At 43.2% G+C, this 23802-nt stretch overlaps 1 protein-coding gene across 1 annotated transcript in view; it reads right to left on the reverse strand.

Moving 5' to 3' along the window:
• GRIN2B (glutamate ionotropic receptor NMDA type subunit 2B) overlaps positions 1 to 23802 on the reverse strand; it is a 421692-nt gene that overhangs the window by 183205 nt on the left and 214685 nt on the right. The window contains exon 5 of the mRNA XM_027035607.2: positions 9408 to 10006. Coding sequence (XP_026891408.1) covers positions 9408 to 10006 — 599 coding nt within the window. The remainder of the gene's footprint in view (positions 1 to 9407; positions 10007 to 23802) is intronic.

Here is a 23802-nt window from a genome sequence, read left to right on the forward strand (position 1 = left end):
CAAGGAGGGGGGGAAAAGTGGGGGAGAGTGTCTGGAAATACCCCTGGAGAAAATGGAAAAGAGGTTAAGTATCTGAGTCTTCTCTATGCAGTGAATATAAGAAGCCCTCACATGTTTGTAGTGATGATTCAGTGAGATTATATAGACGAAGATTCTCTGTAGGAAAATGGTCACTTTTATGATCCTCCCGATTAGCCAGTGTAATGAACTTGAAGTTTGTGATCATCAGCCCTTAAGTCAAACACGAAGTGTATTTTGACACACATCCTCATCTGGACTCCTTCTGGGAGCTCTTTCAGGGGATTGTGAAAAGAACTGCTTAGCAGGAATATAACATCATCACAGCGCGGCTGCCATGGCTTTTTCCTGTTGCTTCGTCAGGAAGAATCTTTCCTTTAGAAAAAGACGACATTTACGGATTTCTTAAAAGTATGTAGAACCACTTGACGACGGAGCGTATCTCCTTTGCCCAAACACTGAACATGCTGGGATTCTTAGCACCCATCCTTACGCTCATGGGGACTTCAAAAATGGAATTTAGACTGGAAGGAAATACCTTGTTGGTATTCACAGAGCCAACTCCAGGCAAGCCATTCCAAAAGGTTCCTCCCAACTTCTATCCCATACACAACCCTTCTCAGGTGATCAACTAAACAGTCTCGGTGGTAAGAAGAACTGGGGAATCTGGTACGTAAAAGCGTTTTTATCTAGTTCTTCTGATATGCTCCTCCATCTGACAGATGTAAACGTACACGCGTGAATAGGTGCTCTGTGGATGGAGAACACACGCACGTGAATGTACATGCATGTGCATGCGAGCACTCCACATATGGTCCTTGGTGAACATTGGCAGTCAAAGGCAGGAAAGGCTTTAAAGCTTTTAAAGGAAAGCTGGTGAGAAGAGAGGGACAGCAAAAGATCAATGAACAGAACAACCCCATCGAGAAAGAGATGGGAAAGAAAGAAAGAAGGAAGGAAAGATGGGGGGTGGAGTGAAGCAGTGATGAATGAGGAGAAGAGAAAGCCCGAGCAGCGATGGAGGCAGCAGGCAGCCCCCGGCCGGCTGCTGCTGCTGGAAACCGGACAAGGGGGAACAGATTTCAGCAGCGGGGAGCTCTAATCTGTCAGCAGCGGCTCCTTCATGTGTGACCAGCCAGCCCAGCTCGGGGACTGGTGCCAGTCTGGGCACGCTAACGCTAACCCCACCAGGCCCTCCCGGAAGAGAAGGAGCCACTGGGAAAAACCGTGAAAGTCGAGGGAAGGTTCCTCTGCCTCGGCTGCTGCCGCCACCACCCTCCTGGCTTCTCCACAGGCCCCTGTCTGTGGGGCTGGTTCAGACCCCTCAGCAGCCCCTCGTGAAGGTCAGTCATGCTGAACAGCCCACTCCTTCCAAATCCTCATCGGCCACATCAGGTCCTGGAGAACTCCCTCCCCAGGAGATGACCACCTACGTAAGCCCGACAGCTCCACTGGAGAGGAGACAAGAGATGGGCTCCAACCTGGATCTGTTTGAAATGCGTGAGGTCTTCTATAGAGGCAAAAGCCACAGAACTATCTCTGCTCTCAAGAAGCTCATGTTAGGCTGACCTTGGCCGGCCACGGTCCAGCATCCACGCAGGCTTCCAGCCATATCTGTAACCATAAATGACAGCACTCTAGCTTTCTGGCAACTCGCCTCCATCCTTACCTCCACCCAGCCAGCCTTTATTCTCTGGTGGGAAGAGAGAGCAGATGGAGAAATGACTCCCACTCAATTCCTAAATAACGCCAGCTTCAATTCCCATTAACTGTGAATTTGCACCCTCCTCTGGGTGAGAACCAGGGGAGCAGGAATCGTGGGGCTATTGCCAGCCCAGGGCAAAGGCTAACGGGACAGGCCTGGCTGCCTGCCAGCCCTTCTGAGGACCCAGTCAAACAGGCAGCGCGCTCTGTGAAGAGTGTGGCTCCTCCCTTCAGGACACCTGGGTCCTGTCCTCACCCCACCTCCAACAGACAAGCGACCGCCCTAAGCCTCTGATCCCACATTTGTAAAATCATTCATCATTCTACCATCTATTCTGTGAGAATACATGTATTAAAAGGGTTGGATTAGAGGAGCACCGAGGACCTTTCCAATTTTGATTTTTAAGGGAAGCAAAGGGCTCTTTGAGCTTGGTTAATGTGCAGCAGAAGGAGAGGCTGAAGCCCGATCCCTGAGGCAGGGCCAAGCCAGATCCTGACATCACATAGCCTAAGCTGGGGGGGGGGTCCCTGGGCGTCATGTCTCTTAAGAAGATAAAATGAGGACAGTGCTTCTTATCTTCATTCGTGCTTTTATCTGCCAAATATTTATCAAGCGCCTATAATGTATCAGGCATCGTGCTGGGAACACGGAGGTTAAAAAACAAAATCCTGCTCTCATGAAGACTGAATTCAACTAGGAGGACGAAGACAACAAAAATACTTAAGAATAAAACGTATATGTCAGATAAGGGCTACCAAGAAAAATGAAGCAGGGGACAGTGACTCTTGGGAGGGTGGGCATACAGCTGTCCTTTTAACGGAGGGATAAGGAACATCTCCCGGAGACATGTGCATGGGTCAGGATTTTTGTAAGGATCGTATCAGGTAATCGCACAAGGTCTGGTGCGCAGGACGTACTCAGAAAGACACCAATGCCGGACTTACTAACCCCCACAGGCTGGCTGCCAGGGGGGCTACTTTTGAGCACAGACTTATGACTCCTTAACCCTTACCAATGCCACCAACCCACATCCTTTCTGAGGCAGAATCTGCTATTCAGAATGGGGCCCGTTTTCTCCACTGAGAGCCTCTGCCCTCTGCTCTTTCTTCTTTCCTCTCTGAGACCATCCTATTCCTTCCCATAGACCATGTACTGCCCTTGTCTTCTCTCCCAGCACAGACGTGACCTTCTCCCACCTCACACTTGTCCTCCAAGAAATGGGATTCTTCTCCCATTCACTCTCGCTTTACCCCCTGCCCTCTCCTCCTCCAACTGTAAACAGTTTTTTTTTTTAAAGGAGGAAGAAGAAGAAGAGCTGGGCGGAAGGGGATGAGGAAGAAAACAGAAGAAAGAGGAAAGAAATACCAACTAGGTCATGGGTATGTTTTAAATTTTACAAGCCAGCCTCAGAATTAAACAGTGATTGCGGGAAGAATCACGTAGCGGTCCGCAGGTTAAGTATTTGCGAATGCTCTTCACAGGTTTGAATTTCAGGGAAGGAAGCAAAGATCACTTACTGTACTGACTATACATCTGATAGGAGAATATGGAGGATGAGAAGAAAACGGAAGGGTCTGAATAATCCTCAATTTAGTCATTCTTCCATGGACAGTTATAGCACTGAATAGATCTTTTGGGAGGGTTATTACATTCCTCAGTTATTCCTCCTGCCTCCCAATTTCTATCTCCATCTATACCACTGAGCAGATATAATCTCTCTCTTGCTTTGCTACATATTCATATGAAAATGTAGCTTTCCTTAGATGCCAGTCAATTTCTTTAATCGGGGGAAGGTCCACTATGCCTGACAGCCCACTTCTAACTATGCTTTTGCAGAATCTTTTGACTGTTCACACATAAATTATATTAAATAATTACATTTAATACATATTTGCCTTACCAGAAATCTGCCTACGCTTGGCACTCCATGAACATTTACTAACTAAAGGATGGGTAATAACCAAGCACCTCTTGCCCGTAATTGTCTAAAAACTAACAGACTCAATTTCCTGTTTATTTCTTAACTTCTCAGTGCTTTTCAGGCCAAGAGAGTCAAGTGGGCATCCCAGCTACTACAGTGGGTCCAAGGATAGGGAGTCTGCCCCAAAGTTAGAGGAGGATAGTGTTTACCACAGTTCTTTTAGGAAGAACTTAACAGAGCCCCTTTCTTCATACCAGCTATCCTTGCTTCTCAAAGGCTGGGCCAGGAGGAGGAATCTGGCCTTTTGAGACAGCAACTTTCACGGGGAAAGAGGCTGCAAAAACAGGTGTTGGGTAGGAAAACTGAGGACACCAGGGGGAAATAATTAGGCAAGATTCGTAAGAGGTTTGCTTTGTTGAGACCCAGCCATGTCCAAGAACATCTACTTTTTTCCAAAAGTGGGGAACATGAGTCCTCAGGACAGACAGCAAGCCCGGAGGTCAGTGGCCAGTATGCCATCACCTGAGTGACAGAAACAGACTTAGCAGAGTATTGGAGCGCACATTCCGAAGGAAAATAACCATTAACTGCTCCCCTGGGGAAGTGATAAAAGAAAAATCTAGACATGTGCCTACTAATAGCTAGCAATTCTTCTCTAGCTCAGGGGAATAAAGACAGGTTTAGACAACTAGCCTAATCACTTTCTAAACACTTTCAGATCATCTGGTACCAAAACGTTAAGACTTTTCTCAGGAACTAAGAAGATCCTTCACTTAGACAATACATGACAGAAGAAATTATTCAATTCTTTCAATCAAATAAAGTTCCCAGTTGGAATAAAATTCTCTCTCAGCATGTCTTGGGCAACAGTATGAGGCACTGTACTACATTTACTAATAAGGCATATATGAATGCTACAAAGTCCCAAAAGAAAATTAATTCTTATTAGTGTACAGAAAGAAAGAAAGAAAGAAAGAAAGAAAGAAAGAAAGAAAGAAAAATACAGGAGACTTGTTAAATTTGAATTTCAGATAAACAAGTTATCTTTTAGAATCAGTATGTCCCATGCAATATTTGGGAACAGATTTTTGCTAAGAGAATTAGCTGCTGTTTATCTAAAATTCCAATTTAACTGTGTTTCTGTACTTCTCTCGCAACCTGTTAAAAAGCCTTGTCCAGCAGCCTAGTATCCATCTGGAGATAGTCACCCAAACCATATCTGGCCAAGTTCCAAGGAACTAAGAAGTTATCAGTCAGGAATTTGGACTGACACCTGATAAATAATGTTCATTTCAAGGATCCTCTCTGAGAATGCTTACAACACTTCCTTCGGTAACTAACAAGTGAATCACTTCCAACGTGTGTCTCTCTTTGGGTTTCGGCACTAACACAGAACCTCCGCTCCCTGTCCCCTAAATCTAGATTTATCAACCTCCCTCACATGGAAAGAAAGCCAGTTTGGTCAGGTATAAAGGAGAGCTTCACCACCCCTTAGGAGGACAGGGCCTATTCATGTTTCTGGGTTTTAAGGAAAGTGACAGGAGAAGCCATTTCCTGACTCTGTATGCCTGGTGTCATCCTGGGGCTGGGTCATTCCCAGATACCTCCCGAGGAGGCTTCTTCCCACTGCTGCTGCTGCAGAGACATGAGCAGCAGGCCAAGGAAAAAGTCATCCTCATAAAACAACCAACCATTTGCAACAATTTTATTTGCAAAGATTTCCTGCTGTGGCTAAATGATGTGGCTGCTTGGTTTGTTATTTAAAAGAGTGACCCTAGTGAGCCCAGAGCTCTGAAGGGGGGAAAGAGGCTGATTTCAGACCAGGATAAGTAAGAGGAGCTGGGACTGAGCGTGCCTAATTGAATTCCACTGATGATTCTGAGCGCTGTGCCACATGATAATAGCTTAGACTTTGAGGACAGCTCCTTATAGTCCCTGTTAGGCAACCCCAATCCTTTCGGGGTCCTGATAGAGAAGGTTATTAAAATATTCCCAAGAGAGGTTAGAGATTGGATTCAAGAGCCCTGAGGAGCTGCAGTTGAGAGGATGGAGGGAACAGATGGGGTGCATAAGGGATGGAGGTATATGGGCAGGGGAGACAGCCAAGAGAAGAGGTCTCGCAGGCAGTAGATACAGAACCCCAGGAAAAAAAAATCTGGGAATTGGGGCAGAAGAGAAAGTTCAGAGAGGAAAGATCTTAGTGGAGAAGCACTCTGATGAGTCCGAAGACACTGTGTACAGTATGGGAAAGTGGGAAATCACGGTGGACTTTGACTTTTTGCCAGACTCTGGTCCTCAAGGAATTTATGAATAATCTGGACTGTGTCCCCCCTGTTCTTTGTAGGAGGGCTATACTTTCAAAGATGGAGGCGGGTATTCGTGGCCATCTTGACAAGAATATCTGAGGAAGGAGAAGAGAGGACTGAGGAGGGCTCCCTTTCTGAGCGGCCACAAGACACGGTAACAAAAGTTAGAACCAAGCATGACTCTTAAAGGTGCAGTGGTCAGAGACCAAACTTCAGAGAGACTGCTTGCATTCTAACGTAAAGTAAGCCAAAGGGGAAATGATAATATCCGCAGATGACTGTGTACCCAGAGGAGTTTTAAGATCAAAGCAGGCATTCCTGAACCAAAGTTTATGGACTTTAACATCCATTTGATTTCCTTGTGTGGTCTGGCAGACATTTTGGCCTAAATATTTTTCCTTGTTAGCATTGGTTTTAATGAACAAATATTTGGTGATCTGCATCAGATTTTAACTTAACACTAAAGACAGTGGGAGAAAACATGAATGTAGAGAACTGAATAAATAGTAAGTTTTTTTTTAATCTTTAGGAATTTATTTATTTATGTAATTTATTGAGAGAGAATGAAAGAGAGAGAGAGAGAGAAGAGAGTGAGAGAGCAAGAGAGAGAGCGCGAGAGAGAGAGCGAGAGACAAAGAGAACACGAACAGAGTAGGGGCAGAAAGAGAAGGGAGAGAGAATCCCAAGCAGGCTCCACACTGTCAGCACGAGGCCCGATGCAGGGCTTGAACTCATGAACCATGAGATCATGACCTGAGCGGAGATCAAGAGTCGGACGCTTAACCACCTAAGATACCCAGGCGTCCCATGAATAAACAGTAAGGTTTTAAAGGAAATCTCCATGATCTCGCAGAGAGGAGCAGAACAAGAAAGGTCCTGTGGAATAGGTATGCACTAGGCAGCTCAGCATCTTGGAGGAGGTCATTCATGAACTCCAGGTGTCCTTCTTCCCTCTGCCACACAGGACACTAAGAGTGGGGGGACGTGGAACTAAGGACAGAAAGGTCACTGCTTTCACAGAACTTACAGGGACAACATATAACAAAGCATAGAACTAGAACGGTTGGAAGAAATGGAACTGGCTGTATTGGGGGAAACAAAAGTTACACTGAAGGCAGGTAACAGGGCCCCATTAGTCCAGGGTCCAGGAAAGCTGCCTCCATGAAAGTGATGTCAGGACCGAAGCCTAGGGAATGAAAATGAGGCAGGTGAAGAAGCTTCTGCATTTATGTTCTGGTGGGAAGGGGCTCCTGGGGAATATATTCAAGGCAGAGAAGAGAGCTAGAAGCAAGAGAAAGAACACGGCATTTTCAAAGAACTAAAGCAGGTTCAGTATTGCAGGAATGGAGTGTTTGAGGGACAGCATGGCACGAGACAATTTTGGAAAGACAGGCAGGCCTGTGCAGTGGAAGACTTTATAAACCATATCAAGGAGATGGGACTTTATTACAGGAGCAATGAAAGGCCGTTGAAAGGCATTATGCAGGAGACTGATGAAATCACATTTTCATTTTAGATCACTCTGGGTGCGGTGTAGATTGGAAGGAAGCAGTACTGGGAGCCAGAAGATATTTACGAGGCCCTGCAGCAATGCAGGTAAGAAGAGCCGAACTGGGACGTGGCGCAGGGATGCAGACAGCGAGAGCACTCCAGAGGAGATCTGTGGGGAAGGGAATGGTCAGCAAGGAGATGGCGGGAATGTGAAAGCCAGGACACCTTTGGAATTTTTATGTTAGCTAACCGGGTACTAGGACGTACCCTTTGTAGGTGTACCGATTTGTCTGCAAGAAGATGGAAGAGTAACAGGAGAGAAAGCAGTTCAGCTTTGCATATGGTATGTTCTAAGGCTCCGTGGCATCCAAAGGAACATATCCACTCACAGTTGGCAATACAGACTGGGGGCTCAAGGGAGAGGTTTCAGCCAGAGAGGTCATTTGGGAGAACTTACATTAGTTGTATACTTGGCAATGGAGGACAGAAAAGGAGGGTCTAGGACAAACCCTGAGAAGCACCAACATTGAAGAAGAGCCTGCCAAGGACCTGGAACGGAAAGACTAGAGAGGTCGGAAGAAAATCAAGACAGTCTGTATCAAATAAGCAGTGAGAACTAGGGATGGCAGAAAGCATAGATGAAGGTGGGATAATATTAGGACTGGATCACAGATTGCATTAAAAGTAGCTTTAGTTTCAACTCTGAGTTAACAGCTTAGCTCAGAGGCTTTAGTCCAGCTCCCTTCCAGAGGTTAAACTAGTAGGTACACCTTCAACCTCCACTAAATGTATTTCAACCTTCCCAGAGTATACTTTGGTATTTTATGTAAGCTGAATGGTATCGAATAGGTGTTTTCTGCATACGTTTCTATTTGTTGGATGGAATTCATAACGAATTTAAAACGGATGCCCAAAACATACTGTTGAGTAAAAGAAAGCCGGGTCATCAAACAGCAGGGGTAGTTATATTTCCATTTATGTAAAATTATAGATTTATATGGATGTAGGCATACACGCACAGGGAAATACCTAGAAAGATGTTCACTAATTATTTCTACAATGATTCTCTCTGGTTGGTTGTAGCGAAGGTCATTTTTTCTTTCTCTTCTGGGCTCTTCTGCATTGTTTGAGTTTTGACAATGTTCTTGTGTAGCAGTTTTATACAAATCACAGAACTACAGAAGCCTAGTATAGAATCTTCTGCCCTTCATGGTCACACAATACCCGCAGGAGGATGTGTTGGAGGTGTGGCTGGATTAGGAGGTGAGGTCAGGGGAGCCGAACTCCACCTAGATCTTCTTCCTACTGAAGAAATCGGACTAAGAGCAACTATGGAAGCTGCCTCTACAGCACCACCTTCATGCTTAAGGGCAGAGAGGCGAAGCACAGGAGACAAAATCCAAGGAAAGAACCCTCTTCATGTGCCTACAGACCCACGTCACCTGTTCTCCATTCCTTCCCGGTACAGCATCATTTCTAAGGTAAGGGGATTGGTAGGTCCTCATGCCTACGCGCATGGTGTCTTTTATAGTGATCAAGTACGCAGGGCCCACAGAGGTCCGTGTACAGCTCCAAACTGAACCCCTTACTTGCAGAGTGACCATGGACAGTATACTCCTACGAACCTTATTCTCTTGTATCATAAAATGGAAACGGCTCTTAACACCTGCCTAATAGAGTATTGCTTTGAGGTTAAGGAGGTCAAACACCCATAAACACTTAGAGGAACACCTAGCACACGGTAAGTGAACAGTAAGTGGGAACCATTTTGTATTTCTTAGAACAGGAACCCAGCACAGCGAGCTTTGGATCTGAAACACTCCCACCATCACAAGCCATGGCCATCCCAGTGGCCAGCCTTCAACCTCTGACATCTTGAACTGCCCTTCCCATAGTTTCAGAACCTCCTCCAACCCCAGTCCTAAAAGCCCTCCTCGGACCTCTACCATCAGTGTTCCACACTCACCTATTCAGCATGTTGGACTGGTAGATTCTCTTCTCATGGGTGTTGTAACAACTGCTCTTGGGCTCAGGGATGAAGCTGTGTTCAGACAGCATATCGGAAGCAGCGGTGGTGATTATGGCAATTCCATCCCTCACTCTGGCAGGGAGGCCATAGTCCCATTCATCATAGGACACAGAGATGAGCCCAGTGGGGAACTCCGAGGGCACTGTGTCTGTATCCCCTGCCACCAGACTAGGCACAATCCACGTGTAGCCGTATCCAGTCAGCCCTACTGAGTTAGCTACTTCAAAGATATAAGTGGCTTCTTCCTTTGTACAATAAAGAAGAATGATGGGGCTTTGAAGTTTCTTGAGCTGGTTCTGGATCTTAGAATCTCCATCATCCAGGGACATGTCCAGCAGGAGGACTTCCTCTAACTCCCAGCCCACGAAGCTGTTCTCGATGGTGCTGCGAATCTTGTTTACAAAGTCCTGGTAGCCAGGGAAGTAGGTGGTGACGATAGAAAAGATGTACCAGTCATACTCTTCCATGATGTTGAGCATTACGGAAGCTTGCTGCTCAATTGATGGGCCAAACTGGAAGAACATGGAGGATTCATCCTAGAATAGTAAAATGTAAAAAAAAGAAAAAACCAACGATGGTAAGGGAGAGTTGGAATCAATTGGGTACAGAGGTTTGTGTTCGTTGTTTACTTTTTCACATGATGCCTTTTAAAATGGGATGTTTGCATTGCAAACATTTGTAATACCTCTCTTCCTAAAACTACCTCCCGGATTCTCTGGAAAATCAACATAGGTGTATATATTCTCATTGTCTGAAATCCTTGGAGCATAGGGAAGCTTCCTATCATCAGATACGTTAGTATTTCTATTGCAAAACACATACAGAGTTGTATTAGATGGGACAGAGACTCTAAATGGCCTCACATCAGCTCAGGTCAGGTGTCACTGTCAAATTGAGTTCTAGGAACACACACACTTTTCATTTTGTGAGCCTTCTGAACTTATCACAACGGTGGATGTACATCACTCAATCAGAGTGAATAAATGGAAATGCCATCAATCTATCCTTAAACCTATTGGTGGAGGCGGTAGAAACGCACTGGCCTAACAGGTGGGTGGCACTCAGGTATGGATGGCCAGAGAAAAGCACATGGTAGCAGAAGATTTAATCAGTGTATTTTCTAGAAAAATATAATGGATGAATTAATAGCACATTTAGTATTCCATCTTGCACTGTGACCATGAGATCTGCAAGTTAGAGTAAGGCACACGTAGTGTATCTGAGCTACAGGTTAGAAGGAAGGACTTGTACTCAAGCTCATGTATGATTAAGGTTTATTTCAGAGCAGCACACAGAAGACTGTTCTTTCTCTTACTTGTTTAATACCATGGGTCTCGGTCTGACCAGTGCATTATACATATAACCTTCTGTCAATTCTGAGAATCTTCTGTTTTCTCCCTCCTTTTGAGGGAGAAGCCATTTTAAATTTCTCCCATTTTATTTCACCTGCTGCTCTGAGATGTCAAGCCCTGCATTTTATCTCTGCCTTACAGCTAAAAAAAAATCTAAGACCACAAAATGAAGACCCTCTCGGCCTTGTCCTTCTCCCTCAATCCACCTTCCCCGGACTTCCTCCTGGGTAATGGCATCTCTTTTCTTGGTCAGTGCCCCCTATCTTTTATCTGATGGTTCATCTCCATTTTAGAACAATCCAGGCTAACAAAATTGTGTCTTTCTAAAAGGGGCAGTTCTTTCTCATCCCCAAACGAGAGCTTCAAAGTACAGTCACAAGAGACCAGGCTTTTAAACAAAATTACATGGTGATTTCTTAGTTCACGAACATAGTTGTGTATAGCTGAGAAATTGCTGCGTATTTTTGGGTACCCACTATTGAAAAAAAAATACGGGTTGGGAAATATCCAGCTGGTATCCAAAGACCCTGATTCGGCAATGAAAGCTGCCAGCCCCTTGGCTCTGCCAGAGCTATGATTGCTTCATGTGGCTTGAACTTTTCACATTTCCCACAGGCAATCCAGAATGAAACAGTAGAGGCTTTGTCATTGGAGGGCAATTCTTTCTGCTAAGAGTGAAATGGTGCTTATCATAGCTTCCTCCTCTGTCTTAAACATACAGTCAAAGAGGAGCTTCACAGGACCAGAGAATTCGGGGAAGCAGAGGAGGTAAGGCAACAAGAATGGGCAGGAAGGAGTGGGAATTGATTCAGAACACAGTAAGGGCTTCATGTGTGTTTCCTCCAAACTATAACTGGCCCCTGCCCGTGGTCTCCTACTACAAAACAAGTACTATTCTTCAGGTAACATTGATTTTGTCCTCAGGTTATAGGATTACAGTGGGAATCCTGGTTAAAAGTTTATTCCAAGATTTGTCAGGGAACCACAACAGGGAAGGAAGGCCAGTGACAGAACCTCCCACCCAGAATGGCTTTAGAGAAATGGCTATTTGTTTTCCTTGTTATTGCCAGATAATGTTTCATTTGAAGATTCCCAATATTCCCTTTTTCACTTGAGTTTTCACAAAGCCTAGTGGATATAACAAAATGACAAAATCTTCCAGATATACCGTAAAATGTATAGACTAAGAAGGCACCTGGGTAGATCAGTCGGTTAAGCATCCGACTGTTGATCTTGGCCCAGGTCATGGTCTCACAGTTCATGGGGTCGAGCACCACAGTGGGCTCTTTGCTGTCAGTGTGGAACCTGCTCGGGATTCTCTCTCTCCTTCTTTCCATGCCCCCCCCCTCTCAAAATAAATAAACTTAAAAAATATTAAAATAAAATAAAATGTATAGGCTAAAGATAAAAGGGACCCCAATTGTAAACAAAGTAACTCAACCCATTCTATGATAAGGGAACCTCTCATCACAAGGGAGTTCTTAACACCCACAACTCTCCATCTATCATGAGACCACTGGCTGGTTCAAATGGACAGAGAGCATGCCCTGAGAGATAACCCATGAGGGTCCATAGTAAATGAGTCCATGCTAATGAAAATAAATTAAAAAAAAAATTCTAAAATACCAACTCTACCCTCTCCTCTACCCTCTCCTCTCTTAGTCTTTTCTCTCCCCCCCCCTTTTTTTAAGCTTATTTATTTTGGGGGAGCAGGGAAGCAGAGGGAGAGAATCCCAAGCAGGCTCCTTGTTGTCATCAGCGTTCGATCTTACAAACCATGAGATCAGATGAAATCAAGAGTTAGATGCTTAACTGACTGAGTCACCCAGGCACCCCATCTCTTAATCTTCTCTTAAAACTTGCTCACAATTATATATGAGCTCCTAAAGAAACCATCAGCTACTATGTGAAGAAATCCAAGAATATAAGGTGAAAGTAAGGAGAGAGAAAAACTAATATGGCTCTGTCTCACCCCCACCATATCCTCCTCTTACCTAATTCTATCATCCTCCACAATCATCCTTTCCGACTCCTCTCTTCCATCAATGCCCAGTTCAACTGTTTTATCTTGCCAATCCTTCATTAAATAAAGGATGCCTTACATGACCATTTTATTGTGGCACCAAGAAGAGGTTAATGAAGCCAAACAGAAATCAAGAGACAGAGTTATAGCTTGGGCAAATGTTTTCTGGGATAATGAGCGGTCCAGTGTTATTAATTTAGTTGACACAGCAATCTGGTATACAGCAGTTGGGAATGGGACAGCTCTTTTTCAACAAAGCTTTGGGCTAACTATAAGTTGCAAGCAGTGACAGGCTTTGCAAATTATGGCTGAAGCCACAAATCAAAGAGCAATCTTCATGTGTGCATGGAGTGGAAAGGACTGGTGGCCACACATCCATCTTTACAGGCACCCAGCATGCATTGTGATCACCACAAGAAGTATCATCTTCTAGGATGAAGGACAGGGATATAATTCAGTTTGCAGCTCACTATGCTTCCCCACTTACATTTTTATCTCCTAATGAAGATTCCCAGCCACATTTATTGCATGAATGTACTTCTTCACCTTGCCTTTCGAGCAGTTTTGAAGCATTCACATATAAAGGGCCACCATGACTGAGATAATTAACACAGGGAAGGTACAATTGTACATTAGATTCCATCAGTCTAGAACCATTATGTTGAACCTCCATCACTGTGATGTTCATGGTGTTTATTTGCTAATAAAAACAAAAACAAGTACTTTTTCAGTCTATTATTGGTCTCCAAAATAACTGCTGAAACAATTAGCAGTGTGTGAGATTCCTCTTCTGTATCACCCTGATGCCCTACAGATACACTTCAGAAATAAAAAAATCAGGAGTACCTGGGTGGCCCAGTGGGTTGGGCATCCAACTCGTGATTTCGGCTCAGGTCATGATCTCATAGTTCCTGAGTTTGAGGCCCACATCAGGCTCCATGCTGACAGTGCAGAGCCTGCTTGGGATTCTCTCTCTCTGCCTCTTCCCTGCTCGTGTGTGTGTGTGTGTGTGTGCACTCTCTCTCTCTCATAATAAATAAATAGACTGGAAAAAATGATGAGAAATAAAGGATTAACTACTGCAGCTGCTGCTGCTAATGCCCCTGCCAATAGGTTTCAGCTATCAGCCCACTTTGGGAATTGCATCAGCTGAAGAGAACCATCTTGCCCAAAGTCATGCCCCTTCCCAGGATAAACTGCCCTGAATGACTGGTCACCCTGGAGCGTAAAGACCTGGCTCTCTTGCCCTGACTCTAGACAACTCTGAAGGATCAACTGATTTTCAAAACTTCCCAAAGGGTCAGCTGGAGCTTCCTTTAAAAGTGCCTGGGTGACTCAGTTGGTTAAGCGTCAGACTTTGGCGCAGGTAATGATCTCACAGTTCATGGGTTTGAGTCCCGCACTAGGCTCTCTGCTGTCAGCACAGAGCCCACTTTGGATCCTCTGTCCCACTTCTCTCTCTGCAGCCCCTACTGCATGCATGGGTGCACTCATTCTCTCTTGCTCTCCCTCACTCTCAAAAATAAATATGAAAAAAAACTGCATCACACCTCGGGGCACATGGGTGGCTCAGTAGGTTGAGTGTCCTACTCTTGATTTCAGCTCAGGTCACGATCCCAGGGTCTTGGGATCAAGCCTGTTGTCAGGCTCCAAACTGAGTGTGGAGAGAGATTCTCTTCCCCTACCACCATTGACTCTAAAATAAAATTTTTTAAAAAATGCATCACATCTCTACTTCTCCCCCTGCCCAATCTTCTCTTTTCATGGCAATGATCTCAAGAACACTCTCTGAAGAACCTCCTGTACGTTAACCTTGGTTTCAGTGTCTGCTTCCCAGGGAACCCAACCTGAAACTATTCAGTCCCCGTTTTCAACATGGAAAATAGATGGCCTAAAAGAGAACATAATATCTATTTTCAAATACAGAAATGACCTATATGTGAGGAAGACAAGTCTTTGCCCATTAGCTCCAGAAGAGAAAACTGGGACTAATGAGTAGAAATATTAAACGTCATTATTCAGTTCAATGTAAGACATAGATGTGCAAAAATTACAACTATTTAGAAGAGAATGAAACTCACAAGGTTTCTTCGAACTCACGTGAGTTCTCTGTTGCTATACGCATTTGAACAGGAGCCGATTTTTATTTTAAGTTTATTTATTTATTTTGAGAACAGAGAGAGAACATGTGAGCAAGGGAGGGCCAGAGAGAGAATCCTAAGCGGGCTCTGCACTATCAGTAAAAACTCACAGACCTGTGAGATCATGACCTGAGTCAAAATCAAGAGTTGGACACTTAACCAACTGAGCCACCCAGGCGCCCCAGAGGCTGATTATTTGATAAAGGGATTCTCCCCAGCACTTGGCCTGGAAAACACATGCTGACCTTTAAGGCCTAGTTCAAGTGTTAGCTTTTCATGCATATCATCTTTCCTAAGTTCCCCAGGTAAGTTCTCTTTGCCCTCTGCTTTTACAATATTTTGTACGTGCCTCTATCTTAATATTTATCACACAGGAAGAATATATCCCTCTTCCCATAGAAAACATCTTTCTCCAGATCAGGAACTGTGCCTTATTCATCTCGGTATATCTAGGTAGCATATGAAAAAAATGTTTTTGTATGAATAATAAGATGAAGGTTCCTTTATTGGGTATGAGATTAACTGAACTCTGACAGTCTAATTTGGTTCCAAAGTTCTATGTTGATATCACATATCGACCTCATAGTCAGCAGCTATGCTTAAATAGTTATATAAACTGCACTTTTATAAAATGTGATGGGATTCCCTCTTGGAACCAGGCAGAGACGCAGAAAATACTAGTGGTCACTTCCTTACCCCTCTGTGACAAATTCCTTGAAAACATCATCTATACTCCCTTCTTCCAAATCCTCTTCTCACATTCTCTATCACACTGACTCCAACCAGACTTTTGACGTCGTTGAAACTCCTCTTGTGAGGCACAGAGGTGGCCCTGATATTGCCAACTCTAACATGCACTCACACTTACCATTAGAGTCACTAATGTACCCTCCAGACTGAGAAGACCCTTTGACACCAAAAAATGAAACAAACCACTCTCTACTGTTTACACAGAGTTTTGTTCATAGTAACTCACTGAGAGGAGTGGACAGTCCACAGCAGTACACAGCTATTCTCCAGCCCTATCCAGACCTTAATCCCTAGCTTTTGTGGAGTGAGAAGCATGGTGGTGAGGTCACAGGGTAGTTATCTAAAGTGGCGACGTCTGTGCGCAAGAGGATCTCTACTAGTTATCCAAAATGGTGCCACCTGTGCGCCGGAGGGGACCATAAATGTAGGGCCAAAGATGGAGTTGGTGTAGGAGTCAGCATTCCTACAATCCATCCTTACCTATGAGCAGCATTTGACATGGTTGATAATTTGGCTCCTACCTATGCCTTCCTTGGTTTCCAGGGCTTCACATTCTCTTGACCTTCCTTCTACCTTACTGGCTGTTATTCCTCTGTCTCCTCTGCTGGCTCCTCCTCTTCCTTCTGACCTTTTAAAGCTTTGTGTCCCAGGGTTAATCTTTGGTCCTCATGCCTCTTCTATCAACATTCACCGCTGCTGAGATCTCACCCAATATCCTGATTTAAATCCTATTTATATGCCAATCACTCTCACACTTCTTTCTCCAACACTTCAAACTTCTGTATCAAACTACCTGTTCTATATGTCCACTTGGATATCTTAGAAACGTGGCCAACATTTCCAAAACTGAACTCACCCTTTCCCATTTCAGCTAAAGGCAGGTCAGTCCCTCCAGTTCCAACTCCTCTCTCTCTTTGGAGCTCTACATCCAATCAATCAACCTTACTGCCAACCTTCATAATGTATCTAGAACACAGCCTATTTTCACCAGCTCTGTCTGAGCCACTATCATCCTTCACCCAGTCACTGCAAGAGCCTGCTAACTGGTCTCCCTGCTCTGCCCCCCACCCCAAACCCTCTATAGTCTGAGCTCAACAAAGAAGCAGGATTATCCTTTTAAAACTTAAATCATAAGATGTTATTCTCTGCTCCAAACCCTCAATGGCTTCCCAATCCACTAAAAAGAAAAAGCCAACACCCTTGCTTTGGACCCCAGTTGCCCCATGGACCCCACACCCTCCCACCCTCCCTCTCACTCTATCCATGCACTCTAACCTTTCTTGAGCACACACACTCCTGCTCCAGTTATTGTAGCTATTTTCTCTGCCTGGAACACTCTTCTTCCAGCTATCCACAGGGCTAACACGCACCTGTTTCAAGTCTTTGCTAAACCTCAACTTCTCAACAAAGCCCAATCCTGATCCTGTAGTAAAATACTAACACCTGCCCAATCCTCTCATCCTGCTCCATTTTTTTCTTGTTGCCATAGCATTTATCACCATCCAACAGACTTCATGAGTACTTGTTTGATATATTTATTATAACTCACTGCCTCTTCCCAATTAGAGTGTAAACACCAGGAGGGCAGGGACCACTGTTCATTGCTGCCTTTTGGTACCTGAAATGGGGTCTCAGTAGATGTTTGTTGAATTTAAAAATGTAGAAACTGATGTTACAACCAGATAATCCTCAAATCCTTAGTTTACCTTTGTTGGCTTTCCAATCGAAATTTTGTTTTCCTAGTATCACAAAGCCTTTCACATTATTCAAATCTGAGTGCTTCATAACATCATAGGGATTATGATCCTGCTAGAACATTAACATAGAATCAGAGTAAATAAATCTGATTTTCCTCCTAGTCCCTCCTCCTATTATAGGAGTAAAGAAAATCTTTCTGTTCTCCTTCTCACTTCAGTTCTTAAGGAGGATCTGTGTCTGATAAAAGGCTAGGACCACTAGAGTGTCACTGAAAACTCCACTACCATCAGATTTAGAAAACAAGTGTGCAGATGATGGGGTCAGGGTTACCCAGCTGCCTAACAGAAGTGCTGGCCGTTTCCTCTTCACTTCTTCCACAGTAAGCAAAGTAGAAGCAGAATATGAAGGACAAAAATCTCTTTTCTCTCCCAAAATAAGGGAAGGATTTTCTCTCCCCACCTAACTCCGACCCCCACCCCAACCCCACCTTTGAGGGCTAGAAATTCTGATTCCACACTATCAGTAGCTGGTGTTAGCTACTGCGGGTGAATTTCAATAGTGTCAGAGTTTTGTGAGCAATGCCTTGCAAGATAGGGAAAATGCCTGATGTTCTCCAGCCTTGCTATTAGTCAGAAATATCATGACTGAACCACATGCTGGAAGCTCACTAGCGGAGAATCATGATCTCTCCTGCCCGTTAAACACCAGATCCATTCTTTGTTAAACCTTTGCACACAAAGGAGAACACTCTGGGTTTTCAAAAGCCCATGAACAAAAATCCAAGCAGAAAGGTAAGAGCCATTCTAGATAACTAAACAACTCCCAAAGAAGCCAGCATTCTTTTTCTTATTTGTTCGTTTTTTTTTTTTTTTTCAGAAGATAATTTGGCTTTCTCCTTGAATTCTGTCCCATTTTCCTCCCTGACTGAGTCTTCTTGGATGCACTTCAATTACAAAATCTAAGTCACAGCTGAGAAGCAAACGGAAGGTATTCACTTTGAGAATGCCTACAAGGTTCTTTCTAGTCCAGGTCTCAGAGACAACATAATAGCAAGAAGAAAGCTTACGAGATAGAGGGGGCAATAAGAGGGGAAGAATAAAAAGGCAGATTTCCTCTCACTAGAATACTCAAATGAATTACAGAATTAAGGAAAGGAGCAGAGGGCTTGGCGAGGACTAAGAGAACTTCTAGAATGTGTTTGTGCTCCCCTGTAAGGTATCAGGACTGCCAAAACCTTAGCAAGGCTATTTCATTTCATCTTAAATTAAAATTCCTCTCTATGGCCTACTCCATTATGCACATTAAAACAACTCTCAGATGGATGGGCTTGTATTTTTATTAAGATGTTCTTTTCTATAAAAGAGCAAGCTGACAAGTTTAGCAACAATGAAGTTTGGCGACTGAATAAAAGTACTTTTAAATAAATGCAAGGGAAGAAGGTGGAGGAGAGGAGAAGTTGGAAAAGAAAATGAAATGGATAGAGAAAAAATAGTGTAAATATTAAACTAAGAGTATTAGACAATAGGATTATCAATGTCAGACACAATTTATTTAGGTGAATTTATAAAATCAGGTGTGGAGGCAACTGGCTGGCTCAGTTGGTGGGGCATGCAACTCTTGATCTTAGAGTTGTGAGTTGAGACCTCACATTGGGTGGGGAGCCTACTTAAAAAAAAGCATGTGTTCAACACTAATATTGATCTGGGAATTTTATAGGATAAAAAGAAAGGCAGCGTAAGACTAAACAATATAACTAAGGGAAAAACAGAAAAGTATTAGGTATGAAATACTACATCCCAAACTGTCTATGCCTCCAAAGTGCTCCCACCTCACTTAAGCCAAGGGGGTAGAGTTTACAGAAGAATTGTGATTAATTTTTTAAATTTGTTTTATTATTATGTTTATTTAATTTGGGGGGGAGGGGCAGAAAGAGAGGGAGACACAGAATCGGAAGAAGCGGGACTCAAACCCACAAGCCATGAGAACATAACCTGAGCCAAAGTTGGATGCTCAACTGACCGAGCCACTCAGGCGCCCCAGAAGAACTGTGGATTATTAATGAAAGGACAGGGTTAAATACAAGTGGGTCATAGTACCTGACATACTAGCAGTTTTCAAGATAAAGATGTTGACATTTGTCTCAAATAAATTAACATTCCCATCTCTTCATACATATTTGATCATAACATCACATTCACATACCAATGGGAGCAGAGAAGTGGGAAGGTTCTCACAGGAAGAGAAGGATAGAAAAGGCATTTTATATTTGATCAAGCGACGAGTGTTAGCACTTCATTTATTGCTGAAAATAACAAAAGCACCAGTTCTAGATACAGTGGTTATGTCCATACACATGAGTCTTTTCAAGAGATCTCTGGAAGACAGAGAGTTATTTGTGCTTCTGTCCCTGCTCCATATAGAAAGACAAAGCATCGGTGAATTTAGAATTGGGACCAGTCATTTGGAATTAATTAACAAGCCACTGTCTCCAATGGTGGAAAGAAGTTTTCTGAGAAAGTCTTTCACACCAAACATCCAGTGATTGGTATTCCTAAGTCCCTGGATTGGAAAACTGATCACTGCTTCCTCACATCAGCAAAGTACGGCTGTTCACAATCAACGCGGCTTTGAATTTATTCACATCTCCCAAACCAATTTGGTCCTCCATCTAAAAGAGGCAACGCATCTTGAAGGGCTCCAGAAATGAAAATAAAATTGCATACAGGCATTTTAAATATATATATATACATATCCTCAACAGCTTCTCAGCACCTGCCTGTCTCAGGCTCTCTCGATTGTAGGACTTAGAACGTTAGCCACCCAGGCATGCCTTCCAATATTTTGACTGGGACTGGCCAAGGATTATCCTCACCTACAATATCTTCTAGAGCTGACTGGGCTCCTCTAGACCCAGAATTTGGTGAACCTGATGGGAGCCTGGCTGAATACAGACATATCCACCCAGAAGAAGCCTTCCTTCCTAACAGCCTCACCATGGGTCCAATCCAAAGGACTAAGTGTCTTCCTCATGTACTGAAATTTATTCCATCTCTTTTGGATGAGGCTCCCTACTCAGAACTTCCAACTGTTCTGCACAATCCCTGACAAACTGCCAACACCCCCAATGTTGGCCCTTGCTCACTGGTACCTCCAGATGCCAGCTGAGGTCTGATGCCCCTTTCCTGACTTTAACAGAGAGATGATTAGCACATTAGTTGTGCCAAAGGTTGCTACTTTGTCCACCAGTATATCAAATCCTTGCATACCCACTCCAGTCTGAATCACACCAAGTGGGTTATTTGGTCTAAAAGAGGTTTTTTGGAGCTTTCTGGCCCCCTATGCTGTGATAGGCAGCCCCCTGAAAAGGATTAGTCCAGTATTCCCAGATCTCTGACCTTCCCTAGACTTACTATTCAGGTTCCAGTATGCATGGCCTCAGTAGAGTGAAATTGATGTCCAGTATGTGAGTGGGTGCATCCAAGTTTGCTTGAGATTTTCTTCATTTTATACTGAATATTGCTTGCCTTTTCCAGAATTATTCAACTCCTACATTTGCTATGCCTCATTTATGCCTGCTGTTTATTAGCACCAAAAATGGAACCTTAAGAGTCTAGAGTTCCTAATTGCTTACTTCTCATTTTCTTTTCCTCATGCTCTGGATGGCATGGGTATATAAAGCCTCACTGAGAGTACAACACAATCTATTAGAATCAAATCCAGCTCCTAAACTGCTACAGGGAGAACCATACTAAAACTATTTTTCTAACCATACAATCTTGTCCATATTCCTTGAAAACAACCTATTCATTTTTTTATCTATATAAGAAAAGGAATATTTGATTTAGAAGGCACAGAATACTTCAGATCCAGCTTCTAATCCAGTCAAGGGTCACTCTGTCCCAGCCTGTGCCCTCTGACTCAGTGGTACCAACTCAGCCAACCTTTCCAAAAACGATTTTATCACTCCTATAGTCAGCACTGAAGTCCAGTCTGAGGCTTTTTCCTTCTTTGCCGCCTTTTCCCTATAGTCCTATTTCAACAGATAAAGACCCCATTAGAATGTCCTACGTGGCTTACACCCTTAGTCCAATCAGTGTTTCTATTCTCTCTGGAGCCTTGGGGAAGTGAAATGCTGTCAGTATCTCGACCCTATTCTGGAAGATTCGCCAAGCAAGGACAAGCAGCAGCCTTACCTCAAAAGAGATATCAAATTGGCAAGATCTTTCCTGCAAACAAGAATTCTGCAAGCAAACAGATGGCCCATTTATGCATTTTTATTTTGAAGTTTGTTGATTTGTTTTTAAACCATGTTTCCTGGTCTCCAACGTTTCTATAGCTCATAGCTTTCCACCTGAATACTTTTCCTGCGATGGGCGCGTGCAAGCAGAAAAAAAAAGAGAACTCTTTAAAAGAAGATGCCAGTTGGCATATCAAACTGCAAGAAGCTCACAGCTCTCTGGAGAAGAGTCATTGTCACAATCAGATGCAGCATTTATTAATCTCTAATCTGGATCCTTCACAGAGGGGCCTCTGCCCATGGATGAATCATCCCAGACAAGTATGAGTCTTACATACAGTCTCATTATCTTTAGAACTGGCAGTAAAGCAACTCACCTGAAGCTATCAGGTTCACATTAGCTGGCTGTGAATCCTGACCCATGCTAACAAAACAAAATGGGGGCAGCCTTATGGCTCAGCAATGACATTTTAATGTTAATTCAGCATTGCTAAAAGGTGTCAATATGCTTATCTTTTATAAGTACAGCTTAAACTCTCTGCCAGCCCAAGATCTCAAAGAACAGACATCAAGCAGAGTGGCTTGAGAAGACACAGGCCATCTTAGGAAAGAACTTCAATTAAACCAGTTTAGGTGAATGTGAGGTGGAACTAGAGTATTTTCCAAGTCTTCAAAGAAAATTCCACAATTTTCCTCAGTTACATAGGCCAATGGCAATCCTGACTTTCAGAAATTCTTCTGTATGTCTATCTTGATTCCATCATGCTGCAGATTAAGCCTTTTGGCTCTCATGCTTTCCTTGATGAAAGATAATATGATAGGCCTTCAAAATTTTTATGGAACTAAATCAAACTGATCTCAAGACAGATGATGGTTTGGTTCAAGAAGGATAGGGTTCCTATTACAATATGTGAGTGGCTTATAGTGTTCTAGATGCTATACATGTACTGTGTCAATTAATACTCACATTCTTATGAACTAAGCCCTATTACTCTCCATTTCACCAACAGAGAAAGTGAGCTTTAGAGAAGTGAAGTAACTCACCCAAGGTTACTGTTGGTTTGAGAATCCAGCTAGGTCTGACTTCAGAATGCAAACCACAACATGATGCATCTTCAAGCTTCCTTTAGTCATCTCTATGGCTCCATCTGAACCATCTACATCTCCTATATTAATTGTGAACCACAGAATGATCACAGCTATCTAGTTAAATTCTACCCCTGCCTAGTAGTACGGATTATTCTCATGAGGTCTTTAAGCTTCATTCCTGTGCATCCATTCACTAGCACATGGGTACTGCTAACTAGTGATGGATTTGGTGTATGTTATTACCCTACAGTATTCTTCTACTGGACATCATACAACCTGTTATTTATGATCTTATTGTTTTTTAGTCAATCAAACATTTAGTAATACCTATCAGGTGCTATGGGAGGTAGACATGAAGTGTAAGTCATTATCCTCATCCTTAGGGTGAGCTAACTAGAAGATAAGATGAAAATGTACAAAATAATTGATGATTTTCCTAAGTTAAATGATAACATGAGGTTTAGAATAGGTCATAGGAATGATGAGAACAGAGGGCAGTATGGCTGGATGGCTATATTTTGTAAGCTTCTTTTTACTTATCTCCATCCTTGACATTTCTCCCACTATGAGCAAATTAAACACCCATACGTTTCAATCCAAATATGACCGTACATAGAAATATAAGTAACACTGGCTTTGAACCTTAGATTTGTCTTCAGGTGGATGATGAACCTCTGATGCCCACCATCTCAGGCAACAATGTAGGGGTTGATGGACATACCATACTGTATCATATCCACAGCACTCTACAGTCTAAACGAATTATATATAAATCTTTCTCCTTGATCTCTCCAGCCTTTCATTTTCATCTCAGAAGATTAGATTAGTATGACAGGACTTGTCCTTTATGAAGCCAGCCTATCCAGTTAAAAAACTTTCTTCTCTCCAAATAATTGCAAATTGATTTTGTTAAGATTTCTTTTCAGTGTTCCTTCAGAAAAGCTAAGGGAATGATAATTCCTAGTCTTTCCTCTCTCTCAATGTATTTGTTTTCTTTACACTGATTTTTTCCCTTTGGCTCTCCAACAGTTTTCAATAATTG

Source organism: Acinonyx jubatus, chromosome B4, assembly GCF_027475565.1.
Source record: "Acinonyx jubatus isolate Ajub_Pintada_27869175 chromosome B4, VMU_Ajub_asm_v1.0, whole genome shotgun sequence".
NCBI classification, from domain to species: domain Eukaryota; kingdom Metazoa; phylum Chordata; class Mammalia; order Carnivora; family Felidae; genus Acinonyx; species Acinonyx jubatus.